We start from the raw sequence: 25735 nt of genomic DNA on the forward strand, positions 1-25735 counted from the left end.
GTGTGTGTGTGTGTGTGTGTGTGTGTGTGTGTGAGTGTGAGTGTCGGATCATTTTTTCAAGATACATTAATATGAGAGAGAGAGAGAGAGAGTGAGAGAGAGATAATGGCTTTTGTGTGTGTGTGTGTGTGTGTGTGTGTGTGTGTGTGTGCGTGCGTGCAAGCGTTCCTGGAGCCAGTAGGGTTGTATTTAATCAGTTTCTCTCAAATTTATAGCCACGAAACCTTGCCAGATGCGTCACGAACACACCCGTAGATTTGTAAGTCATTTTGCGTGTCCCTTGTGTGCTTGAAGTCTTTGTGGTAGGGGAGGGTGTTGGATTTTTTGAGCGGGTGTCGTGTGTGTGTGTGTGTGTGTGTGTGAGAGAGAGAGAGAGAGAGAGAGAGAGAGAGAGAGAGAGAGAAGGAGGTGGTGGGAGGGGAGAACGGTGAGCGAAAGTAGAGTGGAGGATAGGGAGATAGGGCGAAAAGGTGGAGACTGGGAGGGGGAGGGAAAGATGGGGAAAGTGGAAAGGAATAGAGGGGAAGTAGGGAAGGAACCAAAGAGGAAAAAAGTATGATAGAGAGAGATTGAGAGAGGAACAGATAAAAAAAAAAAAAGATAGGAATGAAAAAAGAGAAGTGCAGTTTCCAAGGAGAGAGAGAGAGAGAGAGAGAGAGAGAGAGAGAGAGAGAGAGAGAGAGAGAGAGAGAGAGAGAGAGAGAGAAGAGAGAGAGAGAGAATCACAGAGCTTCGCCAAAGTTATGACAGCCCTCGCTACATCAGCAAAATTTAGACAGTTGTGGCGGTGAACTTTGCGAAAAAAAAATGTTTATTTGTTGCCTTGCCTATTATTATTATTATTATTATTATTTTTATTATTACTATTATTATTATTATTTATTATCTTTATTATTGTTATTATTATTATCATTACTATTATTTGTTGCAATATTATCTCTTATTTTGACTAACCACATTACGATTATAAAATGTATCTTAATATTAAATGTTAACGATTTATAATTATTATGCAGCATGATGAATATTTTTATAACAATCCTGCTTTCTTTGCAGTGGTGGAGATGGCTGCCTTCACATAAAGAGGCAGGTTCTTCGGAAGGTGAGTAAAACAAATGCTGATTGTCTCTTTCCTTCCTTTTTCTCCTTTATTGCTATTTCTCAGACGGTGCAGGGGGTAAATTCTTAAAGGTAAGCACAGTAGGTGAAAAAAAATATCATTCTATCCCTCCAGATTTTTCCTTTATTGTGGATGCAGTTTTAGAGGGAAGCTTTTGTTGTGGACTGTTATTCTCTTTCCTGCAGTACTGGAGAGAAAATTATGTCAGCAAGGGGGTTGACAAGAGTTTGGAGAAGGTGCACATTATCGCTTTCTCTCCGTCATACCCTTTATTCATTGTCTCTTCTCTCCGTAAATCTCTTTATTTAACATTTGTTGCGTTTTGAGAGGAAACTTTTATGATCCATTTTCTTATCACTAGATGTGTGTGCTTCAGTTGGAAGGTACAGAATCCAATGGTATTTGAGGGTTTTAAGCCCAGATTGTCTCCTCATTTTCGTACCAGCCTTTACGAAGCATTGGATTTCTTTTTATTTACTTTTTTTTTTTTTGGGGGGGGAGGGGAGTTCATTGTGAGCTTTTATTCGTCTGTCTTCAGTGTTAGACTTGGATGTAATTTTTGTGGTGTTATCGAATCGATCGAAGGTGATTATCCTTTATTAGACGTTTTCTCATCCTCTTCCTAGCTTCCTTTACTGAGTCTTTATTAAGTGGGGAAGTGCCCCTGGGAGAGGTGAAGGGGTCTATTTCGTGAACCGTCACCTTCCTTACGGCAACCCACTCTCAGCTATTCGAACGTGTTGCATTCAGCCAATCATCATCCCTTTTCTCTCCAACTCTCTAATGCAAGAGTTAACCGTTACTCCCAGTCCTTCATTTATGCAACAGGTCAACTCTGTAACTGTCTTCCTCTGTATGTATTATTTCCTGCTGCCTGTGACCTCCAACCTTATAAACGCAGTGTGTCCAGGCATCTCGAAATGAGCGGATCTTGAATTTGGCTTTCCATTATCGTGTTATTTTTTATTTTTTCCTGGAAAGAACTATCTTGCGCAGTTGCGGACTTCTAGCCTTGCAATAAAAAAGAAAATGGATGCCTTTCTTTGTTACTATCAATATGTGCAGAGGATTACGCCTGTGAGCTAGATTCAGGATTCTGGAGGCTTGAATTGTAATTAAATGATCGTGTGGCCCATTTCCCAGGTCATGCCATTGCGTAGTTCTCTTTTCTCCCTTTGTCGTAATTTTTTTCTCTTTCTGAATCCTATTTCACCCCATCCTTAAGTGAGGAGAAAGAGTTCATGTTGATGATGGTGATGATGATGATTTAAGTACATTAGGGGGTACATTATCATTTTCCATTAGTGTGTTCCATAACTGAGAGACGATTTTGGTGACAGGTTTCTTGAAGGGAAATTCCGTCGCTTAGTGATGCTAGTGTTAGAGTCATACTTCTCCAATTTCACATTAAATTATAACAAAGATTGCATGAAATAACAGTAATAAGCACAGCAATGTAGCAGCATCAGTAAATTCGTCAGTTTCAATTCTAGTAACAGTAATAACCACAGTAATAATAATCAACAAGAGTAGTGATGATGATGATGATGATGCAGTCAGTATTAGTCACATTGGATCTAACAGCTTAAATCACAATCACCATTTTCGCCCATAACCATGTCGCAATCACATTCATCTTTCTTCTCCGGAACAGCTAATTAAACTTCATTTCCCCCATTACCCAAGTGAAAAATTGGGCGAGAAAATGGTATCGGAATGGGCGGCGTGTAAAAACAAACGAGGGAAAAATTGGTTCAGAAAATGGAATCTGCAGGAGGGGGAACTTGTGTGGAAACGAGGTGCCTCTAAAGACCACTTGCCAGATATCATTTTCACGGTGCCCTGACTCCCTCGGTCCTGCTACTCTCTCTGTCAGGGTACGGAGAGAGAGAGAGAGAGAGAGAGGTTATGGTGGACTCAGTGGAGTTGGGTGAAGAGGCAGATAGTCGAGATAGGCTCTGAGTTTGGTTATGGTGGTGTTTGGTGATGATTCTGGTGGAGAGGAGATGGTGGAGAAAGGCTCTGTGGCAGGTTATGGTGGAGATGGGTTGTAATTTTGGTGAAGAGGGAGACGATGGAGGGAGAGGCTCTGAAGTTATATGTGGTGGGGTTAGTGATGATTTTAGGTAGAAGGAGAGTTTGTGGTGGTAACAGTTGTGGAATTTGGTAGTGGTGGTAGTTGTGGATTTTGGTGGAGAGGAGGAGTTGGTGGTAGTAGTGGAAGGGAAGAAGTGAAGCTTGCGGTGGAGTTTGGTGGCGATTTTGGTGGGGAGAGAGATGGTGGTCGTAGGGAGAAGTGGAGTTTGGTGGAAGTCATTAGCCGCGGTGGTGATAGTTGTGGGTTTTGATGGAGAGGTAGTGAAGAAAATTAATGAAGTGTGGACATGGATGGAGAGGAATTGAAGAGTTAGTGGAAGAAGGTCTAATGTAGTTGACGTGGTGGTGGGTTGGGATGAGACTGAAGGTGATGTGTGTTGTGGTGACAGGATAGACACAGACAGACAGATGGACAGGCTGTTTGCTGTGCTGTTGTTAATCTTGGAGCTTTCTTATAATAGAAGTAAAGTTAAATTTGGTATACGGTAGGTGGTGGTGGTGGTGGTGGTGGGTTGGAGTGAGACATGGTGAAGTTGAAATTGTATTGTGGTGTTAAGGTTGGTAGAATTGGTTAAGTTAGATGTAGGTGTTGTGTGAATTCTATTGTGGTGGTGGGTTGAGGTGAAGCTGTTGAAGTTGCAGGAGTGTTGTGGTGTATTCAGAATGATTTGACACGACTGGTTAAGCTAGATGCAGTTGCTGTGTGGAGTCTGATGTGGTGGTGAGTTGGGGTGAGATTGTTGAAGTTCTGGGGAGTGTTGCAATGTGCTGAGTTAATCTGACAGGTCTGTTGAAGGTATATAGAGATGTTGAAGGTGTGATATGCTGTGTTGAGATCTATTGTGATGTATTTGGTTAAATTGACCGGACAAGTTTAGCAGGATGTAGATGCTGTGTGAAGCCATTGATGGTGGTGGGTTGAGTGAGATTATCGAAGTTGGGAGGTGTGTTGGAATTAATTGTTTGTGGTGTGTGTGTGGCGTGTTGTAATTAATTTGACAGGGAATGATAAAGCTGTATGAGTATGTTGTGTAAAGCCAGCATCAAACGGGACAGAAAAGGGCTTACATGTTTGCCGTTTTTGCGAACCGACTGACCAGCAGTCAGACGGGTTCAGCATGCTAGGAGGTTTGTTGCTGCGATGAGTATATATATATATATATATATATATATATATATGGGTTCAGCATGCTAGGAGGTTTGTTGCTGCGATGAGTATATATATATATATATATATATATATATATATATATATATATATATGGGTTCAGCATGCTAGGAGGTTTGTTGCTGCGATGAGTATATATATATATATATATATATATATATATATATATATATATATATATATATAACCTTGAATATAATATTCCGGTAGGGCACGAGGCAAACCAAATATAAAACGGGTAGCAAAAGCAGCTAGCATGTTAGCTGCTTTTGCCTAGTGTGAATCCAGCGTGAAGGTGTGTTGTTGTGTGGTGAGGTTAATTTGGCATAGGTTTTGTTTGAAGAGTGTTGTAGTGTGTTGTGGAGTGCCGTAGTGTGGTAGAGTTAATTGGACAGGACTTAGGGTGGAGATAGTTGCTGGGAAGTGTTGTGGATTAAGGTGAGATTATTGAAGTTTGGAGAATGTGTGAAAGTTAATTTGACGGATGCTGTTAAGCTGTAAAGATGTGTTGTGGAAGAAGGCGGATTGTGGTTAGGGTTAATGTAACAGGATAAGTTGAGCTGTATAGGCATTTTCAAGACAGGACTGGCGAGGCTGTGTAGAGTTGCTGTGTGAAGTGTAATGTATTGGTTGGAAGTGAAGGTAATGTGGGTTGTTCAGATAATTTGACTGGAGATGGTGGTGAAGTGTGTTGCAGTAGTGGGTGGGGATGAAGGAGCAGATGTGTTGACCCTTTCACGATGAAGACAACTCTAGTGTTCTCGTCCAGCTAACGTCAGATGGCTTTTTCTTAACTTTGAGTTGTTGAAAACAGAATGTCAGAATGTGCTGGTGTTATTACGTCAGGATTAATTAAGGTATATACGTCCAAGTATTGTACAGTTTTGTGGAATATCACTCCACTTTTGGTCGAAGAACTACGACTCTCTTACACAATATTTTGAAAAGCGCTGAATTTCGAAGATAACATCACATAAGTTTCGAAAGCCGGTGTTCACTTTCTTGCTGTTTATCGTAAGGCATTGGATTGATATTATAGTCTAGAGCAGCACAGTAGTTGGCAAAAATTTCCCTAGTATCTCACTCAATCCACTATTATACCTAAGTTGAGAGAGGCTTGGCAATGATTCTGTGCTCGTAGAGGATTTTCTTTAATCTGACATACATGCCATAAATGTGACGTAGACAGAGTGGAACAGTAAACGAACTTTTGGCCCTGGCTGTAAGAAAGAGTGTGGTGATGGGGTGGAGTGAGATTGGGAAAGTTGGTGGGTTGTGTTGCGTTTGGGAATAATTTGTCAGGATTGAGTTACTGTGCCCGCTGTGTTGTGGTGATGAATTGGGGATGAGAGTGGTGAACTTTGTTTTGTATTGTGTGGTGAAGTTGGTCTTGTATTGTGTGAAGTTGGTTTTGTATTTTGTGGTGAAGGTGGTTTTGTATTGTGTGGTGAAGATGGTTTTGTATTTTGTGGTGAAGTTGGATTTGCATTGTGTGGTGAAGATGGTTTTGTATTGTGTGGTGAAGTTGGTCTTGTATTGTGTGAAGTTGATTTTGTATTGTGTGGTGAAGTTGGTCTTGTATTGTGTGGTGAAGATGGTTTTGTGTTTTGGTTTTGTGTTCGTTGCCATGGACACATTTGGGTACTTAAGCCAGACTAAATCCAGACTTCTGTTCAGACGAGGAAAATTGCAGTATTCCGAAGACTAATTGAGACAGTTTTAAACTCTTTTACTACTAGAATTTCCATCAGTTGAATAAAATCGTCTTGTAATGCCTAGAGAGATTTACTTGATCGCCCTCGTAGAAGGGTAATTTTTTATGCAAGAAGAAAGAAGCCTAAGCAAAATCAGATAGGTAAATAAATAAATAAATAAATAAATAGAAATAAATAAATAATAGTAATAATAATAATAATAATAATAAAAAGGTCGCGAAAAATTGAATCTGTTCGCTGGAGGACTGTAGTGTGCTTGGAATTAATCCCAGCGATATTCTCTTTCTGGTACTTTACGAGAGTTTTGCAGTGTATGGGGAGAGGCCATTAATTTTTATGGGTAGCAGTGAATTGTCTGTGAGCAGTAACTCTGAATTCTATGGAGTAAGCAGCGAAACCGTCAGCATTGTAGTGAAAAATATCCTCGTCAGTAGATAAGTCCTTGAGTCCCCCTGTCCTCGTTACTGGTTTTATTCCATACTCTTTTTACTGTAACTTGGCCCAAAACTACCCTCTCTCCATCTTGAATGCTGAGTTGTAACAGTGGATTGACTAGAGTATGATCCTAGTCACGAAGAAGTGTTATGGAAAGTGTGAAAAGCAGTTACGTTGTTCTTTTCTGCCACTGAACTGCGAGGAATAAGCTGCAAAAGGACAGAAGTGTGTGTGTGTGTGTGTGTGCAATATCATGACTCTTATTTCCTCTGTCATCAGTAATATATCACATACCCGCCCTTTATTCTCTCTCTCTCTCTCTCTCTCTCTCTCTCTCTCTCTCTCTCTCTCTCTCTCTCTCTCTCGTAAAGTCAGGGGACGGACTGCGAGCGACTGACTCCGACTCTGGTAATTTAGTGAGGCTCTTAACGCCCTGTAGTTAATGTTCCACCACCATCTTTATTAGTCCCCCTTCCTTCCCTTTCTCGCAGACATACGTTTTCTGTTCGTATATTTTTGTCCTTTGTGTAGATGGTAGTCTTTGTATATCTAACTTCCTATATATCTTCCTGCCTTTGTATTTGTAGTTTTGTCTGTCTCCGCGTGTCTGTCTGTTTATCTGTCCACCTTTGTATTTTTTCGGTGTCAATCTGTCTGTGCCTGTCTACCAGTCTCCATGTGTCTGCGTCTACCAGCACTTGTCTCAGTTTGCCTGTAAGCCTGTCGTTGTATTACTCTCTGTCTCTGTGTCTGCGTCTCTTCCTCTCTTTCCTTCACTCTGTCTCTGCAGTTTGTTCCACCACGATCTTTATTAGTCTACCCTCCTCCCTTTTCTCGCAGATAATACGTTCTCTGTTTGTATATTTTGGCTGTTTGGTAGTCTGGATGTGTGTGTGTGTGTGTGTGTGTGTGTGTGTGTGTGTGTGTGTGTGTGTGTGTGTGTGTGTGTGTGTGTTTTGTCTGTATTATTTTCTTTCCTTCCATTCTCTCAAGCGATCTAGCCGTCTAGGTATCCGTTGTTTTATGATTATGTGATATGGAATTTGTGTAACCAGTGATTACGTGAAATCCACAGGGAATTCGTGAAATGAGGTTGAATTAGGATGGGTTAATTAAGGTAAGGTTAATTTAAGCTGCGGTTAGGATAGGCTGGGATAATCTAGGTTAAGTTTAGGTTAGGCTAGGTTAGGTTAGGTTAAGTTAGTTAGGTTAGGTTAGGTTAGGTTAATTTAGATGATACTGTAACCATACTGGCCACATTATCATTTAAGGATATTCTGAACGGCAGTAGATAGATGGATAGACAGACTGATAGGAAGATAGACAGATTGATAGATAAATATAGATAATTGAATATAGTTGATTATTCAGCCGGATATTAGAGAACTCGATGATGGCCATAGAATGGAGAATAGATAAGTATATTGACTGATTGGGTGATTGATAAATGGATAGATAAATGGAGATAAATTGACGTTAATCCCAGCCCATAATGGTAATAGAATAATATAGCCTCGTAATGATCTTGCTTTAAGGATATTATGAAGGGATGTAACGTAAATGACTTATGAACGCCTTTCTATTCTGAATATCATCACACACACACACACACACACACACACACACACACACACACACACACACACACACACACACACACACACACGCACACACGCACGCACGCACGCACGCACGCACGCACGCACGCACACACACACACACACACACACACACACACACACACACACACACACACACACACACACACACACACACACACACACACACACACACACTCTCTCTCTCTCTCTCTCTCTCCCAACTTATATATTTCTCAGTTTACTTCTCCATCTGTCTCTTTATTTACCAAGTATGTATGATGAGTTTACAATTGCCATCACCCTCTTTATCTCAGCTTTAATACCACAACAGTAAAACAGTAAGTCAATCCATATTACCCCCTGTGAACACCATAACATAGGAGGGCCAAGAGTATAGTGTCGTGGTGTAGATCATTTAGGTCATAGAAACCCACCCTATGTAATGTAATAGTGTTTAGATGATGGGACAGTGTAGTTTGTTGGATTTGAACAGTGACGCGTAGATGGCCTTGTGGAACACATGATGAGAATTGTAATGATAATGATAATAATAATAATAGCTATAATAATAATAATAATAATAATAATAACAACAACAACGACACTAAGAATTATGATGATGAAAATAATAATGAACTGTCCATCTGTCTATTGCCATACACGTCAATCCTGTAAGAGGTGACCACAAACAAATCGCCTCCATGTTGCCCAGTCCCCCGCTGTTTCACTACTCTTCCCCCAGCACACACACCCGTCTCTTATATACCTCTCCATTCCATCCCTCCATCTCATCCTCGGGCTCCCTCTCCCTCTCCCGCCCTTCACCTCACTTATATACACTCACCTCGTTAGTCTCTCGTTCTCTGTCTTCTCCAGATGGCCTAACCAATTCATTGTATTTCTCCTAACGCTTTCTGTTACATCCACATCCACACCACAACGTTCCTTCACTTCCTCATTTGCCAGTCTGTCTCTCCATGTAACTCCACATGCTCCTCTCAAATAACTCATATCCACTGCATTCACTCTTGACTTCTGTCCTTCCAACAATGTAATGATAAAAATAATAATAATAATAATGATAATAATAATAATAATAATAATAATAATAATAATAATAATAATAAAAGTAAAAATACTACCACTACTACTACTAATCATCCTCATCATCATCATCATCATCATCATCATCATCATAACAATAATAATAATAACTACTAGTAATAGTAGTAGTAGTAGTAGTAATAATAATAATAATAATAATAATAGCAACAGTACAACCCATAACCCACGTAACAATAGCCCTAGTATAGCAACAACATTGTCAATATTGCTAATCCCAGGGCCCGTAAAACTAAACCAATCCGCCATCTCTTACCCCAAAAGATGAACCAACTGCACCAGAACCGTTCCATAAATCCGACTCGCCAGGAGGCACCACGGAGGCTGGAGGGGGGCTGGCAGGTTGAGAGAGAGAGAGAGAGAGAGAGAGAGAGGAAGAGAGATGGGTGGGGTGAGAGAGGGTAGTGAGGACGATGGTCAGTCAGATGGAAGGGGGGGAGAGAGGGATAAATCGGGAGAAAGTGGGAGCTAGTTAGGCTAGAGAGAGAGAGAGAGAGAGAGAGAGAGAGAGAGAGGGCGAATAGGTATAATGAGGGACAGAGTGAAGGAGGCGGAGAAAGAGAAAAAGAGGAGTGAGGGCGTAGAGATTGCGAGGGGAGAAAAAGAGGATGAAAATTGAAAGAGAGGAGAGTAGGTAATAGAATGAGAGGGGTGGAGAGAGGGAGGGCCAGAAGGTAGGGTAGAGTGGGTTGGTAGAGAGAGAGAGAGAGAGAGAGAGAGAGAGAGAGAGAGAGGTGGACGAATTGCCAGGTGGGATTTCTTCATAGCGATCGGTGACAGGCATCGCGTAATTAATGGTAATGGGATGGAGTGGTGGGCTGGGCGAATGTTAGCCAGGCGTTGATTAGCTCGCCGCCTTTCTAATCCTGACGTTTATTGGCTGAGCGCGTGCTGCCTCCTGGCCAATCATCTCACCGATCGGCGTGCAATGAGGGAGGAAAGGAGAGGGGAGTAGAGGAGGGGGGTTGAAAGAGAAGGGGGATGGGGGAGGAAAGGGAAAGAGGAGGAAAGGGAAGTGGGATGGGGAGGAAAGGGAAGGGGAAGAGGACGAAGGGAAGGGGGCTGGGGTTGAAAGGGAAGGGGGATGGTGGGGAAAGGGAGGGGGAAGGGGGAGGGGAGGGAAGGGGGATGGGGAGGAAAGTGAAAGGGGATGGGGAGGAAAAGGAAGGGGGAGTGGGGAGGAAAGGAGGGAGGGATAGTTTTCATTGCGGAGGAAAATATTGGAAAATGCTGGTTGATTTCGTAGTGGAAAGTATATTTTTGCCCTTATTGCTAAGTATGGCATTGAGAAATCCTGTTGGAGAGAGAGAGAGAGAGAGAGAGAGAGAGACTGTATTGAGGAGGCTTTTTTTTTATTTTTATTTGTTTATGAGTTGCTTTGAGTCTCGAGTGCAGTGAGAAAATTGACAGGACCGAACCTTATGGCGAAGATTGGCCGAACACACCGATGCCATAATGGGAAAAATAGAAAGAAAGACAAATATTCTTTCTGTTCTATTTGCCAACCCTTACACGACGAGAAACCATCCTTAAGCTGAATAAATTTTCTGGCAGTAGCAAGGATGGGCGCAAATCATCGCAAAAATTAAACAAACTAGAGACCCCTTGGCGGTACAAGTATTTACGGGCTGATTGAACGTGTCTTTAGCCTAAGGTAAGTGAAGAGGTGTGAATCGTATCGCTACAAGAAGACGGATAAAACCGACAACAATATTGTTTTACAAGTGTACGACGACGACTCCTCTTATATAGTACAGAGTGGTCCGTATATAACGCTCCTCTTCCATTCCGCCGAATGATTTGTGGTGTGTTGCGGGGGTGGGCTTAGAGCTGGCTATCATGCATCATTTATTCGCCTTTCCCACTGCCACGTCCCCGCCCACTGAACCGTCCCTGCAACACATAAGGTACCGCTGAGCGAGCGTCATGTGGAACGCTATGTACGGACTATTCTGTGTTTTTGCTATCCATATGCAGTTTCATTCATTTTTTGGAGGAATTTTTCGAACTGCCAGAGTTAAATGTTGCCTTCACTAATGCCTTTCACACGAGAGGTCTTTTCTGTGTTGGATAGAAACATCTGGCGTAGGAATAATGTACCCAGACTGGACAGCGTACAGTGGCTGCATTTTTTTTTTTTTTTAGCTAAATAAAAGCGCATGACTTTAGCTGGAATAAAATACTGTGAAGTCTACAAAGAGGTCGAAGACGCTTTTGCTCGGCTGTTTTTAAGGTTTCTCGTGGCCAGGGAAGAGAGAGAAAATTGACACAGCGCTAGCTGGAAATTAGATAAGGTTGAGTTACGACGCATTTATTGGCCAGCTGGTTGTAAGCGAGGTGGTTTTTTCTGAGCCCATGAGTTGTGTACAGTCGCCGAAAAAACTCTTGTACTTTCACCGTAACTCAGTTTTATGAAGCACAGGCTGAAGGCTTTTGAAGTAATGGACAGCAGTGAGCAAAAGTTTACCGACACTCCCTCGGTGTTTTTGGTAATAGAAGGTGTTACATGAGGTATTTTTATGTGATAGCAATATGAAGCACAAAATAAATGGGTATACAGAACAAGGATGCTCTCTGTCGCTTGGGGAGAAATGAGAAATATGAAAGACAAGACCCAACGCAGGAAAAGAAGTGTTCACGAATTTTTTCTTTTGATTGTGCAGTTTTCCCTGATTCAGTAACCACTTAGATCATTCTTTTCCTCTTGCGTATCTAATAAGCTGTTTTTCTTCTGAACCCATGTACGAGTGTAGTCGGGAAAAGAAATGGTTTTGCTTTGGACAGTGTATTGATTGTCGCATTTCTGTAATTGCATTTTGTTGCTGCTGCTGCTGATGATAATGATGATGATACTTTTCTTGATATGCAGCTCGTCAGTTGAAGATAATATAGCAGCGCGTTTTCTTTCTGGATGATGATGATGATGATGATGATGACGACGATGATGATGTGGTAATACTTTTCTTGATGTGCAGCTCTTTAAAGTATGAGAAATTAGGGCACGAATATAGCAGCACGTTATATTTTTAGTTACAGATTACAAACATAACGAAACAGGTGGAGTTTGACGTAAAAAGGAAACATGGCTGAACGTATGGGAGCACATCACACGGGTTGTTTATCATACCTGTTGTACACCTTTTTCCCTAACTTGGCCTAAAATTGCCCTCTCTCTATCTTCAGTACTCAGCTGCAAGAGGAGATTAACATTAGAATATTATGCTTGTCACGAAGAGGTCCCGTGGAAGGGATGTAAAGCCATATCACTTTTTCTTTTCCGCCACTGAGCTATGTGAAATACTCGTAAGCTGCAAAGGAAAGAAAACCTGGGCCATGTTGAAATGAATTTGTTATGGCTCTTTTGTTGATAATTTACTCCAGGGAATAAAAACCCGTGCGAGGAGAGTGCCGCATCATGAGTCATTATTGGAAATTTGAGTTTGATGTGATTTGCCATACATAGGGGGGGATGTGAAAAAGAATCGCCTTATGTCCAGTTTTATCGAATTTATGGATAACGATACTTCTGCTGTCGATTGTACGTTGTCGTGGAAGAAGAGTGCATCATCCATCATCAGTGGAAATTACAGTTTGATGTGAGTGGCGGATATAAGGAAATACAAGGGACACATTGTTCAGGTGTAGTATTATAAGAAAGAGAGAGAGAGATTGTGTGTGTGTGTGTTTTTTTTTTTTTTTTTTTTATGTGACCGACTCTGGGCATAGGCTTCACAGCCTGCTTTCAAGGCCCAGTAGTCCTCCCACGTACCGCACACCTCTACATGTCACCACTTCGGCGCTAACACCCACCGTCCATACTGAATACATGCTAGGGCTGTCTCATACAGGACTGGTGTATTGGTATTAGCGGGGGTATTGTGTGTGTGTGTGTGTGTGTGTGTGTGTGTGTGTTTACAGAGAGAGAGAGAGAGAGAGAGAGTGTGTGTATGTGTGTGTGTGTGTGTGTGTTTTGATTGATTAAATACCGTACACACCAGAAACCACCGGTAGGAAAATGGAATATCAATCTTCAGGTGAAAATTTGAGTTTGATGTGAATGGAGGAAGGTGCTGTTGGAGGGACCTGTGTGGATGAGGTTGGGTTCGATCGCCGTTGTTTTATCTTCTTTTTTTTTTTCATTGAAGTTGAACAGAGAAGGATAAACAAATTTTACCATATCCAAACACTAAATTACAGGTGCCATCCATTCATAAAAAGTCAAACAGTTGGACGAGCAGAGAGAGAGAGAGAGAGAGAGAGAGAGAGCTGTATTACAACCCACAACACAGCCCTCAATACCTCAAGTCTGATGCTGACGTTGGGTGAGTGGATGCATCAGGGTGGGAAAGTCTGACAGAACCGCCACCCATCACTCATCATTAAACACGTATTATCCTCTACCGCAAGTTTCGCCTGGGGAAAAACCATTAAGTATCTTTATCTACTTTAGGGCCCAGCTTATCCACTCCGGCTTATGAGATGTAAAGGAGGAAATGGTTAGGCTGTTTGCTTTTTCTTCTGCCCTTTCCTCCCAGGCCAAAGAGGGGAGGCCATTACCATATCCTGGAGGTTGATTTAGGGAGCATTCCTTTTTACGTCGTTTTGCTTAGGACTTGTGTTTTCTCTTAAGTAAATGGGCTGATTGTGGTATAGATATTGGATGTAGTGGAAAATTTAGGTTAGTTGCTCCAGGCTTATAGTTGACTTCTGTTCAGTAGTCAGTGATTTAAAGTGGACGGTCTTGAGTAAGAATTTGTGCATTGAGATACAAACGAGGAGATGGTTAGAGTGATTATTATTTTCTTTTCGTTCACACTCAAGCCAACGAGAGTCCATTATCGTGTAAGTTGATAGAAGGGGTAATTTTTTGGTCGTGAACTGGGTGAAATATTTTACTTATAACTTGGATAATAATGCTACTGGTATGAACGTATCCACAACTAGCCTGTCAAACTAACCCCTAACCCTGAAGTAGTTTAATTGTGACCTAACTCTACTCAAGCCTACAGTATATTTCTTGCTTACATCCTCACATTATGGAACACCCGCAGAATTATATCATCGTCCACGGAAAGGTAATATCGTGCTTATAGCTTTACATCCACGAATCGCAAAAAATGAAAGGAGATAATTAAGTTACCAACACGCAGCCGCGCGAACGTAACCTCACCGTAAAGCACTCTAGCTGTGTATATAGCCTCACCGTAAAGCAGTGTAGCTGTGTATAAACCTCACCGTAATGCAGTGTAACTGTGTGTATAACCTGGACCCAATAACTTCAACCGGAACACTCACCAAAGACGGAGAGGTAGACTGGGAAGGTGATGGGGTCAGTCGGGTGAGTGTTGACCTGGCACTCGTATCGCCCCGAATCCCTTGGCTGGACTGAGTTGATCTTCAGCACCCAGGCCCTGTCGTTGGAATCGGGGGAGTGGATCACCTCAAAGCGATCATCGGCTGTGTAGGTGTACTGTGCCACCGTCAGGATGTGCAGGTCTGACACACGGATCCACGACACCTGAAAAAGAAAAAAATAATCATTCACATTTCTCCCACCTAAAGATGGGGTATGGAGGGGAAAAAAGCTGGGAAAAAATAAACGTTTTTAGGATATGCAGGTCTGACACACGGATCCACGACACCTGAAAAAGAAAAAAAATCATTATTATCCACGTTCTCCCCGCCTAAGGATCGAGTATGGAAAAACAAATAGCTAGGACATAAATAAATAAACAAATAAAGGTTGCTAGAATATGCATGTGTTATATGTCGATCCATGACACCTGAGACAGCAAGTTGGTGTGCGTGGTAAATAAACAGATGCCCTGTCGTTAAAGTAGGAGGAATGTACAGTACGAGTATTACTTCAAAGCGATCACCGACCATGTGTGTTTATTGTGCGGCCAACAGGACGTGCTTAGTATTGATCGAAAATACTGGTAATTTTGGTAAGATGATTGAGGATATGGTTTAGGGATATCGCAGAAAGATAGTGTTAAAAAGAGAACAGGAATTGTTATCATCAGTTACAAGCACAGGCGAAGGGCTTGGAGATAAAAAGACTACAAGAGATTTACATATAGGGGACCTCAAAGATAAGAATACGCACCCTCAAAAGATAATATTGATAAAAGAATGGAAGGCGATATCAGCAGTTACAGCCAGAGGTGAAGAACTGAGAGAGAAAAAAGTCGGCAGTCGAATTAGTTTTACATATACAGGTGTGAGCTAGGAGCAGGGCAGTGAAATGGCGGGGGACAGAGCGACATGGAGGCTATTTATTTGTGGCCACCCCTTACGGGATTAAGGCATCTGGCAATAGATAGACAGATAGATAAGGTCCTGAAGATAAGAACACGCTTCATAAATATCCCAGGGAGTTGATATTGATATGAGAATGGGATGGCGATATCATTAATTACAGGTAGTGTCGAAGGGGCTTGGGAGATAAAGGGAGAATAAGCGGTTTAGATGCATTTAACCAGCAGGAAATTGAAAGACGGGGAAGGCCTCAGGGGATTGATAGGTCCAATTTCCTGTCCCTTGCTGTCCTCTCCTTCGTTGTCTGGGGATGCCTTAGAGTTGGGAGCTGGAGGAAGCGAATAATATCTAAACGCTCGATCAGATGGGTAAGTATGGGGCACTGAGTAAACGGATGCGAATTACTGAATTGCTTGATCAGATGGGTAAATAATGAGACACTGAATAAATGGTGGCGAATAACTGGAAGCCTTATCAGATGAGTAATTGAATGAAAGGGGGGGTAGGTATAAGTGAATGATATCTGAAGACATAATAAGATACGGGAAGGTGAGTGACTGAAAAGTTAGAAGCACGGGAAGAATAACTAAAGGCTTAATTAGATAAGTAAATATGGAAAATCCGGTAGTTAGGAGTAAGTGATTAATAACTCAAGGCTTAAGGAAATACGGGAAACTGAGTGAATGGAAGAATGGGTAGGTATAAGCGGATAATAAATGAAGTCATAATTAGATGGGTAAATACGGGAATCATTAGTGAGTGAATTCAGGATAGGTACTGGATAATAACCCTCGTACAGTCGCTTTTTCTCTAGTATACAGTAATATCCCAACTAACACCGTAGCATTTTATTCAATTACGAATTAGTCATAGGAGCCTGAAATAGCCCTGTCATGGTCGGAACAACTCTGGTATTCTCTTCCAACTAACCCCAGACGAATTTATTAATCTAGAAGTGAGTCCTAGGAGCCTGCGAGTTAAACGAAGGATTAATAATCTTGAGAGAAACATGAAAGTTAGAGGATGTACACGGGAATTAATAGGTCCAATATCCTGTCCCTTGCTTTCCACTTCAATCGCCTCGGGAGATGGAATCCGGGGAAGGGAACAATACTTCAGACTTGAGCTGCGAGCATGTAAATTTACAGGAAGGGTGACGGTAATGAGTTAGGTTTTTGTGACTCGGTAAACAAAATTTCAGGCCTTAGCTGGAAAAGAAAGAAAGAGAGAGAGAAAGAGAGAGAGAGAGAGAAGTGGAGGTCTAGCTACAATGTCGGACGTTCATGCATCACAGTAACCTGGTAATTTCAACTAACACCTCCGTTCATTCATGTCAATGCCACCAGTAAGCATGTGATTATATGAAGATAGTCAAGTGTACAAAATGCAAGATCTCAACTGCACACTGATGCTGTCCTAGGTTCATATTTTGCCAGCTGTACATCCTGAAGCATAATTTCCCCAATTCTTTTTCTTCCGGGTAAGGTAATGGGAGTTATTTCGTGAACTATTATTATGTGATAGCAATATGAAACACACAGCCAGGGAAAATTATCAGGAAGGATGCTTTTGTGTGGGTAGGATTGAGAAGCATGGAAAGCAGAATGAATCACAGCTGAGGATAGTTAGGAGTGAAGGATGCACTGTCTGTGGGGGGGATTGAGAAGTATGGAAATTAAGGCACAATACTGGCAGGGGTTAATATACTTTTGCTCATGGCTGTACATTGATGAAGGGAGTTATAAATGATAAGTTAAATAAGGGAACTTAATTGAACGAGAGATTAAATAAGGGAAATTGAGTGACTGATTGGCAGGGCAGATTGATTAAGCCCTTCATGGTTGCGTCTCTCTCTCTCTCTCTCTCTCTCTCTCTCTCTCTCTCTCTCTCTCTCTCTCTCTCTCTCTCTCTCTCTCTCTCTCCAGTGCTTTTAAATTTTGGGGAGGTAGCAAGAATGATATTTATAATCTCGTTCGTTTACTGATAGGATGAACGTGTAACTGGGGGAATAACTGAATAAATAAAGATGTGTGTGTGTGTGTGTGTGTGTGTGTGTGTGTGTGTGTGTGTGTGTGTGTGTATGAGAGAGAGAGAGAGAGAGAGAGAGGCGGGTGGTAAGGGATTCCTGGCTTCAATTTCCTGTCCTACTATCCACTCCGGCCACCTCAGAGATGGAGTCTGAGGAAGCGGTGTCGTTGATAAAGCATAAGTAAATTGGTAAATGAGTAAAAATGAATAAGAAAATGATACTCGAGTTTTATTAGTAAGAATACATCAGGTAAAGGAGGGATATAGACGAATAAATGAAAGTAAGGGGGATTTTTTCATAAGGAAATTAATGAGGAATATGGGCAAGTAAATCTCTTCTTACAGTTCAGCATTCAGAGAGGTGTCACTTCTAGGCCAGGTAAAGGTGAACAGAGTATAGTTAAAAGAAAGGTGAAACACAGGTGAGACGCCAGGGGATTCAGGACTCCAGTTCCTTATCCTTCCAAACCTTCCTGTCCTTTCTATTCTTCCTGTCCTGTCCTTCCCATCCATCCTGTCCTTTCCATCCTTCCTGTCCTTTCTATCTAGTCTGTGGTCCTTTCCATCCTTCCTGTCCCTTCCATCCATCCTGTCCTTTCCATCTATCCTGTCTTTTCCATCCTTCCTGTCCTTTCTATACAGTCTGTGGTCATCTGGGCTGCCTGTGAGAGATCCTGGATGGAGATTCTAGGAAGCCAATATACGAGATTCTGTCAAAGGAAGGGATAGACGGCACGATGAATGAGGTCAGGTTCTGATAGCATGAGAAAAGGGATCCCTGTTAACTTTGTGTTGGTGGTGGTGATATTGGTGGTGATAAAGGTGGTACTGGTGGTGGTAGAGGTGGTAAGTTATTGTTTTAGTGGGGATTGTGATGGTGGTGGTGGTAAGTTGTTTTGATAGTGGTGGTGGTAAATTGTTGTTTTGGTGGTGGTGGGGTGGTGGTGTTCTCAGGCTCATATGAACGTGAACCGGGTGGACTGCTGACCTAAAGATGCCTGTCTTTTGCACCCCCTCTTTCTCCTCCTCTCGGGAAGTAAGGAGGGAACTGAGAAACGTTTGCATTAGTGCGCGTCCACACGTGCTCTCGAACAAATGGCAACACGGCAGGCACCATGTTCGGGAACATGTATGCAGTAGAATTTGGACAGATGTATGCAAACATGTTTCAGTGCAGCTTCAAAGTCTGGCAGCAGAGGCGATGGGATAAGTGTGTCCATACCAGGCAGCTGAAACTTCATCATGATATTGCCAACATGATCTGGACGCTGCTGTTCCCAACATGTTTGCAACGTGTTCGTTACTGTGTTTCTTACTTGCTGCCAGCACTTGTTCCAGCACACGTGTGGACGCGCATTTACGCGGCCGCTCCACCGAACGGTCACATCAGTTCCACCACATGTAACCGTTCCCTTCCGGTTGGTAAAATTAACTAATTTGAAAACGTAGGATGTTTAGTATGGATGAAACAAGGGGTTATGTTTAAATAAGATCTTAATCAATCAGTTTTCCACTAAGCAAGACTCTACCACTCAATTATTATCACATATTTCTTTTTTCTTTTTTGTCCCATTTTGTTTCATATTTTGTCCCAATTTTTTTAATTGGTCTCATTTTACTTTAAATGATACCTGTATGAGTGAAGATAAGCGTATACACAAGCAGTATTATCAAAAGGAAAAACAAATCAGATGAGAAGCTTATGACTAGGCTCAAACAGCGTAGTTGGAAGTATGCTGCTGCTGCTGACGCTCTCATGGGATTGAAACCTGGGTAGTGAATAATAGAAGATTTTGTAATTGTCAGAGTGCATTTAAGTGTGTGTGTGTGTGTGTGTGTGTGTGTGTGTGTGTGTGTGTGTGTGTGTGTGTTTAGAACCCAGATGATGAGCAGGATCGATGGCATTAGCAACAAAGACTTTATTTTATTATTTTTAGAACATAGAAGGTACTGTTCATTTTTTAAACATTAGAAGATGTAAGCAGGATCAGAGGCATTATTAATAAAGATTTAGAACATTAGAAGATACTGTAGGGTCGCTGGCATTATTAGTAAAGAAATTTGGTAGAACTTAGAGTGGAAGAAACGACTATAGGGGTGAATTTTGACTGTGTAGAATGGATTAGAAAAAGTTAATGAGATAGCATGGATCGTCAATAACGCAAGTAGATTAAATGGCAGATAATGACTTTAAAATTGATGGTACTGCAGAAAGACAGAGACCATGCTAGTTGTGGAAGAATGGAGTGGAAATTGAAGAGTATATTGAAGAGAAAATGAGGAAATATGAGAGATGACGAAATGAGTGAAGGAAAAATGTTGGGACAAAGTGCATGGAGACTGTTCTATCAAGGCAGTGATGATGATGATGATGATGATGATGAGGAGGAGGAGGAGGGGGGAAGGAGGATGGTAATGATGATGATGATGACGCTCAAGGTTTTATAATTCACAAAGACTCCGCTAGGGATACAGAATCTACGGAAAATATTTAGGTAAACTCTGCTATGGCCCAAAATAACTTATAATTAGAGAGGAATTGGTCTTTAGTTACAGTCGGGCTATATTTGGAAGCTCCTTGATGAGACAGCTGACACTGGGACGCGAAAGTAGCTCAGAAGAGAGAGAGAGAGAGAGAGAGAGAGAGAGAGAGAGAAATAAACAGAAAAGATTAATATAGTATTATATAATTCAAAAGAACTGAGACGAGAAAAACAAGGGGAAAACCTAAGAAGTGTTACATAAAATAATAATAATAATAATAATAATAGTAATAATAATAATAATAATAATTTTAGTAGTAGTAGTAGTAGTAGTGGTGGTAGTAGTAGTAGTAATAATAATAATAATAATAATAATAAAAGTAATAATAATAATAAGCAGAAGAACGGTAGTAGTAGTAATAGTAATAATAATAATAATAATAATAATAATAATAATATTAATAATACCTCTTTACAACTCTCTTTCCAACAGAGTAAAAAGATCTCTCATATTGGTTCAGTGCTAACAGGATTATGTGTACCCTTGAATTCTTTATAGAGCTTAATAAAAAGATGAAAGTAGTCAATGGGCTTTGCTTTTGAGATGGAGATGGAAAATGGGGAGATTCGTCTTTATATTTTTGTGAATAGTAGGTTTCCTATACTTATTCGCAGTTCAATCTCTCTCTCTCTCTCTCTCTCTCTCTCTCTCTCTCTCTCTCTCTCTCTCTCTCTCTCTCTCTCTCACACACACACACACACACACACACACACACACACACACACACACACACACACACACACACACACACACACACACACACACACACACACACACACACACACACACACACACATCCAGCAGATAGTTCAAGTTAAAGCTTAGATATTCACTACTAACTACGGCCGTATTATCAAAACAGAGTCTGCGAAGGAGTAAGGAAGACACGAATTTCAGATGGTAACTAATGGAACACTTGTAATTGTTAAGTGTAATTAGCCTGCATCCCACAATACAGAATACACTCAGCAGCGATACAGAAAGGTTAGAGTTATGTTCTGTCATCACATACATGCATCATAAATTATCGCGAAAACTGAGGGCATGTTTGTACCTTCGAGATCTCAGTTTTTATAATATAGTCTCCACTTATATCCACATCTCGTTTCTCCACTGCCCGTTCCCCTGCAGTTCTTGTCATTGCTCTTCCTTTACCTACCCGCTTTTAACTCTGCAACTCGCATCCAACTTCCACTCCTCCACTACGCCTTCCTCTCTCCACCACTTCTGGGTTATGCTTCACCGTCACCCATTCCATTACCTACACTTCTGCACATGTCTGCGTTCCACCCCTCACCTTTATTAGCCTATTATAACCTTGCATATCGACTAGCAATATTCCTGCGACCGTCCTCTTCCCTTACCCCTCATCCACTCTTATCTTTGCCATTATTACCATATCCTTCCCCCTCACACAGCCACATCTAAACATCGCCTCCTTCATCCACCTCGAGTCCACCTTCACCCCGCACTGCCTCCACTTCTGGCTTATCACCTTCACTCAGTAGCATCTCTTCTACACCCATCCCCATTCCATTTACTACCCTTGCCTCCTTCACTGTTGTTATATTTTCCTCCCTTAATACTTCCACTCCATCTTCCACTTCCACGTACTATCTACCACCATCACAACTCCTCCTCCTCCTCCTCCTCCTCCTCCTCCTCTCTTAGCGTAGCATATTCTCCACCCCATTACTTCCACTACCACCATCACCATGACCGACTCATTTTAGGCATCATTAACTTCATTTCAGTTACGACCATTCCTACCACTTACACTACCGATGGGCCACCACAGCTACTACCAGCACCACCACTACCATGAAGACAACAGTACCCACATTATTAGTTTCGGTCATGCTATCACTTTTTTTTTTCCGTTTTTTCCTCAGTCCTCCCAGCTATTCACTGGTATCACTAATTATTAATACAGGGTTCTTGCTACCACTTCTGGCACTTACTTCAATCATGTCAGCTTCTCTTTAACATTTTTGCCTCTCTTGCCACAGCAAAACCAAGGCAGCTTATATCAGTACTATATCCATTACATCCACCACCACCGCCGTAATAATCAGGAGAGTAAAGTATTATAAGGACTGTAAAGCAGAAAGACTTGTTCATCCTCCTACCACTCCAGCAAGAGTCGACAGGAATAAGTGAAACAAAACACCATGCAGCATAAAAAAAATATCCTGAAATGGGTGAATGGAATATACAGTATACTGTACGTACACTATCTCAAAATTGAATGTAAGATAAATTAATATTAAGCATATAGCGATGTTGTGCTCTTGTTGAACCATCATGATCTGAATGAAAGAAAAATAGTTGGAATTCGTGTTACTGTATTTTCCAGTGAATGTGTTTACCTGGGGATTAAAAGCTTGACATTATCCGCGTGATTTTTTTTTTTAATATGAAACCTGTATCACATACCTGTATCACACTGTACTACATTACGAGAAGGTTTATTCCATATTTTTCAAACCCCAGTAAAGAAGAAATGCTTTGCCTCATTTTATTGTTTCAATAATTTTATAGCCTTGACCCCTGTTTTCACTCGACCGGTCTGCTATGAAGTATTGGCTCATATAATTCGGTTTTTTGGAAGTTTTATACACTTGATCAATGTCCAGAAAGCCTGCGCAATGAGTAACGTTAAACTGATTAACTCTTGATTATTCATTTCTCAGTATGGGTTTAGTTTTTTCACACTTCGGATAGTAAGGGAACTAGAACTGACCACAGTATTCCAGGTGAGAGCGTACTATGAAATTATACAAGGTGAGGTTACATTCTTATTTTAATTCCCATTTTTTGTGTGTGAATCATATTGATTCTGTCTGTGAACTGTTGACTTGAATTTAACTCGTATGTAGATAATTATTTCTTTTTTCATGGTTTATATTTGCAGCCATGATAAGTACCAAAGTCACTTCTCACAGCACTTCTTTAACCACCAACCACATCCTACTTACTGCATCACCATTACCAAAACCGCCACCATCATCTCACAACTCATTCCACTACCACCACCGCAACCTCCCTCACTCACCACACCTTTCATCAGAGAGACCCTCGCCTCTTCAGTACCACCACCAACCCCACACACCATCACAACAACCAACCAACCAACTAACCACAACAACAACTACGCCAACCCACCACAACGCCTGCCACAACAACTTCACCATCCCGCCACAATAACAACGCTAACCCACCACAACTACCTGCAACAACAAACACACCATCTCACCACAACAACCCACCATTACAGTCACAGCCACACCACCACAACACCCCCCACACCATCCCACCACAACAATCACACCACCGCAGCACAACAACCACACCAACCCACCACAACAACCACACCACCGGAGCACAACAACCACACCAGCCCACCTCAACACCTCCCACACCAGCCCACCACAACAATCACACCAACCCACCACAACAACCACACCAGCTCACCACAACATCCCTCCTGCCTCCCCCGAACTCAAAGCAGCGTGGAAACTGTGGAACTGTAAAGCTCAGTATGTTTGTCTGCCTGCCTGGATGCTTACTCAAACAAGGCCCTCCCACAGAGCTCAATCCACAAGCATCGTCGCACTCAAGGATTCGGAAGGCTTCTTTTGTGGTTTTATTTTGTGTGTGTGTTACTGGGTTTTAATTGTAGTTTTAGTGTACTGTAGGTTTAGTTTGGTTTTAAGTTTTTAGAAGAATAAGGATGGGTTTGTAGCACTCAACAGCTCTACTCCACCCAACACTGACATCCTGGGTTACATACCATGGGAATGTATGTGAGGTGATTAATAGTAAATAAATGTATTAATGTACAAGAAATGGAGGATAGTAAATATGCGTTAATATATTGGGGGAAAATTATTATTTGCAGTTAATACTGTGCCACAGCTCTTACCACTTTTTCATACAGAATCTTACGTAGTCATGTACTCTGATTAAGCTTAAAATTACCTTCTTACCATATTGAATGTTGAGTTGTAACGACTTTAATGCTAGAGTACGATGCTAGTCACGGAGAAGAGCCGTGAAAAGGATGTAGATCTGCAGTATTGCCAATTTATGCCACAGAAACACATGAAATAAACTGCAGGAGGACGAAAATTTGTGAAATAAGCTGCAAAAGGACGAAAATTTGTGGAATAAGCTGCAAAAGGACGGAAATATAGGCCAAGCCGACTCCGGTCCTTCTTTACCCCTGCACAGTTGTTGACTCTGTACACGGGTTTTATCCGCTCCTGTGTGGAGTACAACTCGCATGTGTGGGGAGGATCCCCACACACAGCTCTTCTCAATAGGGTGGAGTCAAAGGCTTTTCGTCTCATTAACTCTCCTCCTCTTACTGGCTCCCTTCAACCTCTGTCTCTTCGCCGCACTGTTGCATCTTTATCTCTTTTCTATCGCTACTTCAATGGTCACTGTTCCTCTGAACTGTCTGCTTGCATTCCTCCACCTCTACGACGGGCGCGTAGCCCGTCTAATAGCAAACTCTCATCCCTTTTCTGTCCAGCTCTCTAATGCAAGAGGTAACCGTTACTCCCAGTCCTTCATTTATGCAACAGGTCAACTCTGGAACTGTCTTCCTCTGTCTCTAGTCCCCGCTTCCTGTGATCTCCAGTCTTTCAGACGCAGTGTATCCAGGCATCTCGAAATGATCGGATCTTGAATTTGGCTCTCTATTGTATTTTGTTTTTCTCATGGAAGGAACAGTTATTGCGGGCTCGTGGCATTTGGTTCCTTCTTCCTAGCATTAAAAAAAATTAAGGTAAAACAACAATATCTATTGTTTATTTGATTGAAAAATTAAATAAATGCTCCTAAAATACAAATAATTTTCCACGTTCAGTACACAAGGAACGATTTTGAATTTCAGTAAAAGGTATTAATATGTGATGTGCATTTATGAGTTTTGCCGCGAATCATGGTTGACTGAATCGTGTTATAAATATTGGGATGGAAAATATTTGCATCACATTAAATTTATGGCCGCGTACATTAACAAAATTGATACCGCTAGTTATCGGCATTATTACTGTGTTCCTGTTATGATTAAGTAGATTTATTAGTTGTATTCTTCATATTAATTGCACATATTGGTGTCTTGAATTACTCGCATTATTTAGTTATTTCTTTTGGTACGGAGATTGATGTGTATAATTTATCATTGGGAATTATTGTTATTGTTATTATTGTTGTTGTTATTATCTTTATCATTATTATTTGTAGCAGTAGTAGTAGTAGTAGTAATAGTAGTAGTAGTAGTAGTAGTAATAGTAGTAGTAGTAGTAGTAGTATGCTTAAGTGGTTTCATCTTTCCTTCATAGTTGATTCATTTATTTTTATTATACAAGGTAGTCCATATATAACGCTCTTCTTTCGCTTCGCCGGTAGATTTCTTGTGTGTTGTGGGGACGACCTAGTTAGTATTATCAATCTCTTTCATGCACCATTTATTCATTTCATTCTCCCTTTGACACAGACCTACATCATTTATTCATTTCCTACTCCCACTGACACACGCCCTTATCATTTATTCATTTCCTACTCCCACTGATACGCCCACACCAGCAGACTAAGCCTTTTCCGCAATACTAACGTTAACCTCCGGGTGAGTTTA

The 25735-nt window shown here is 41.4% G+C and overlaps 1 protein-coding gene across 1 annotated transcript in view; it reads right to left on the reverse strand.

The window, feature by feature from the left end:
- The window catches only part of LOC145391040 (uncharacterized), a 164723-nt gene that overhangs the window by 61729 nt on the left and 77259 nt on the right, over positions 1-25735 (reverse strand). The window contains exon 4 of the mRNA XM_080265773.1: positions 14554-14776. Within this exon, the coding sequence (XP_080121899.1) occupies positions 14554-14776 (223 nt within the window). The remainder of the gene's footprint in view (positions 1-14553; positions 14777-25735) is intronic.

This window comes from Coenobita brevimanus, chromosome 16 (genome assembly GCF_032717465.1).
Source record: "Coenobita brevimanus isolate Jiangsu-jjx chromosome 16, ASM3271746v2, whole genome shotgun sequence".
NCBI classification, from domain to species: Eukaryota; Metazoa; Arthropoda; class Malacostraca; order Decapoda; family Coenobitidae; genus Coenobita; species Coenobita brevimanus.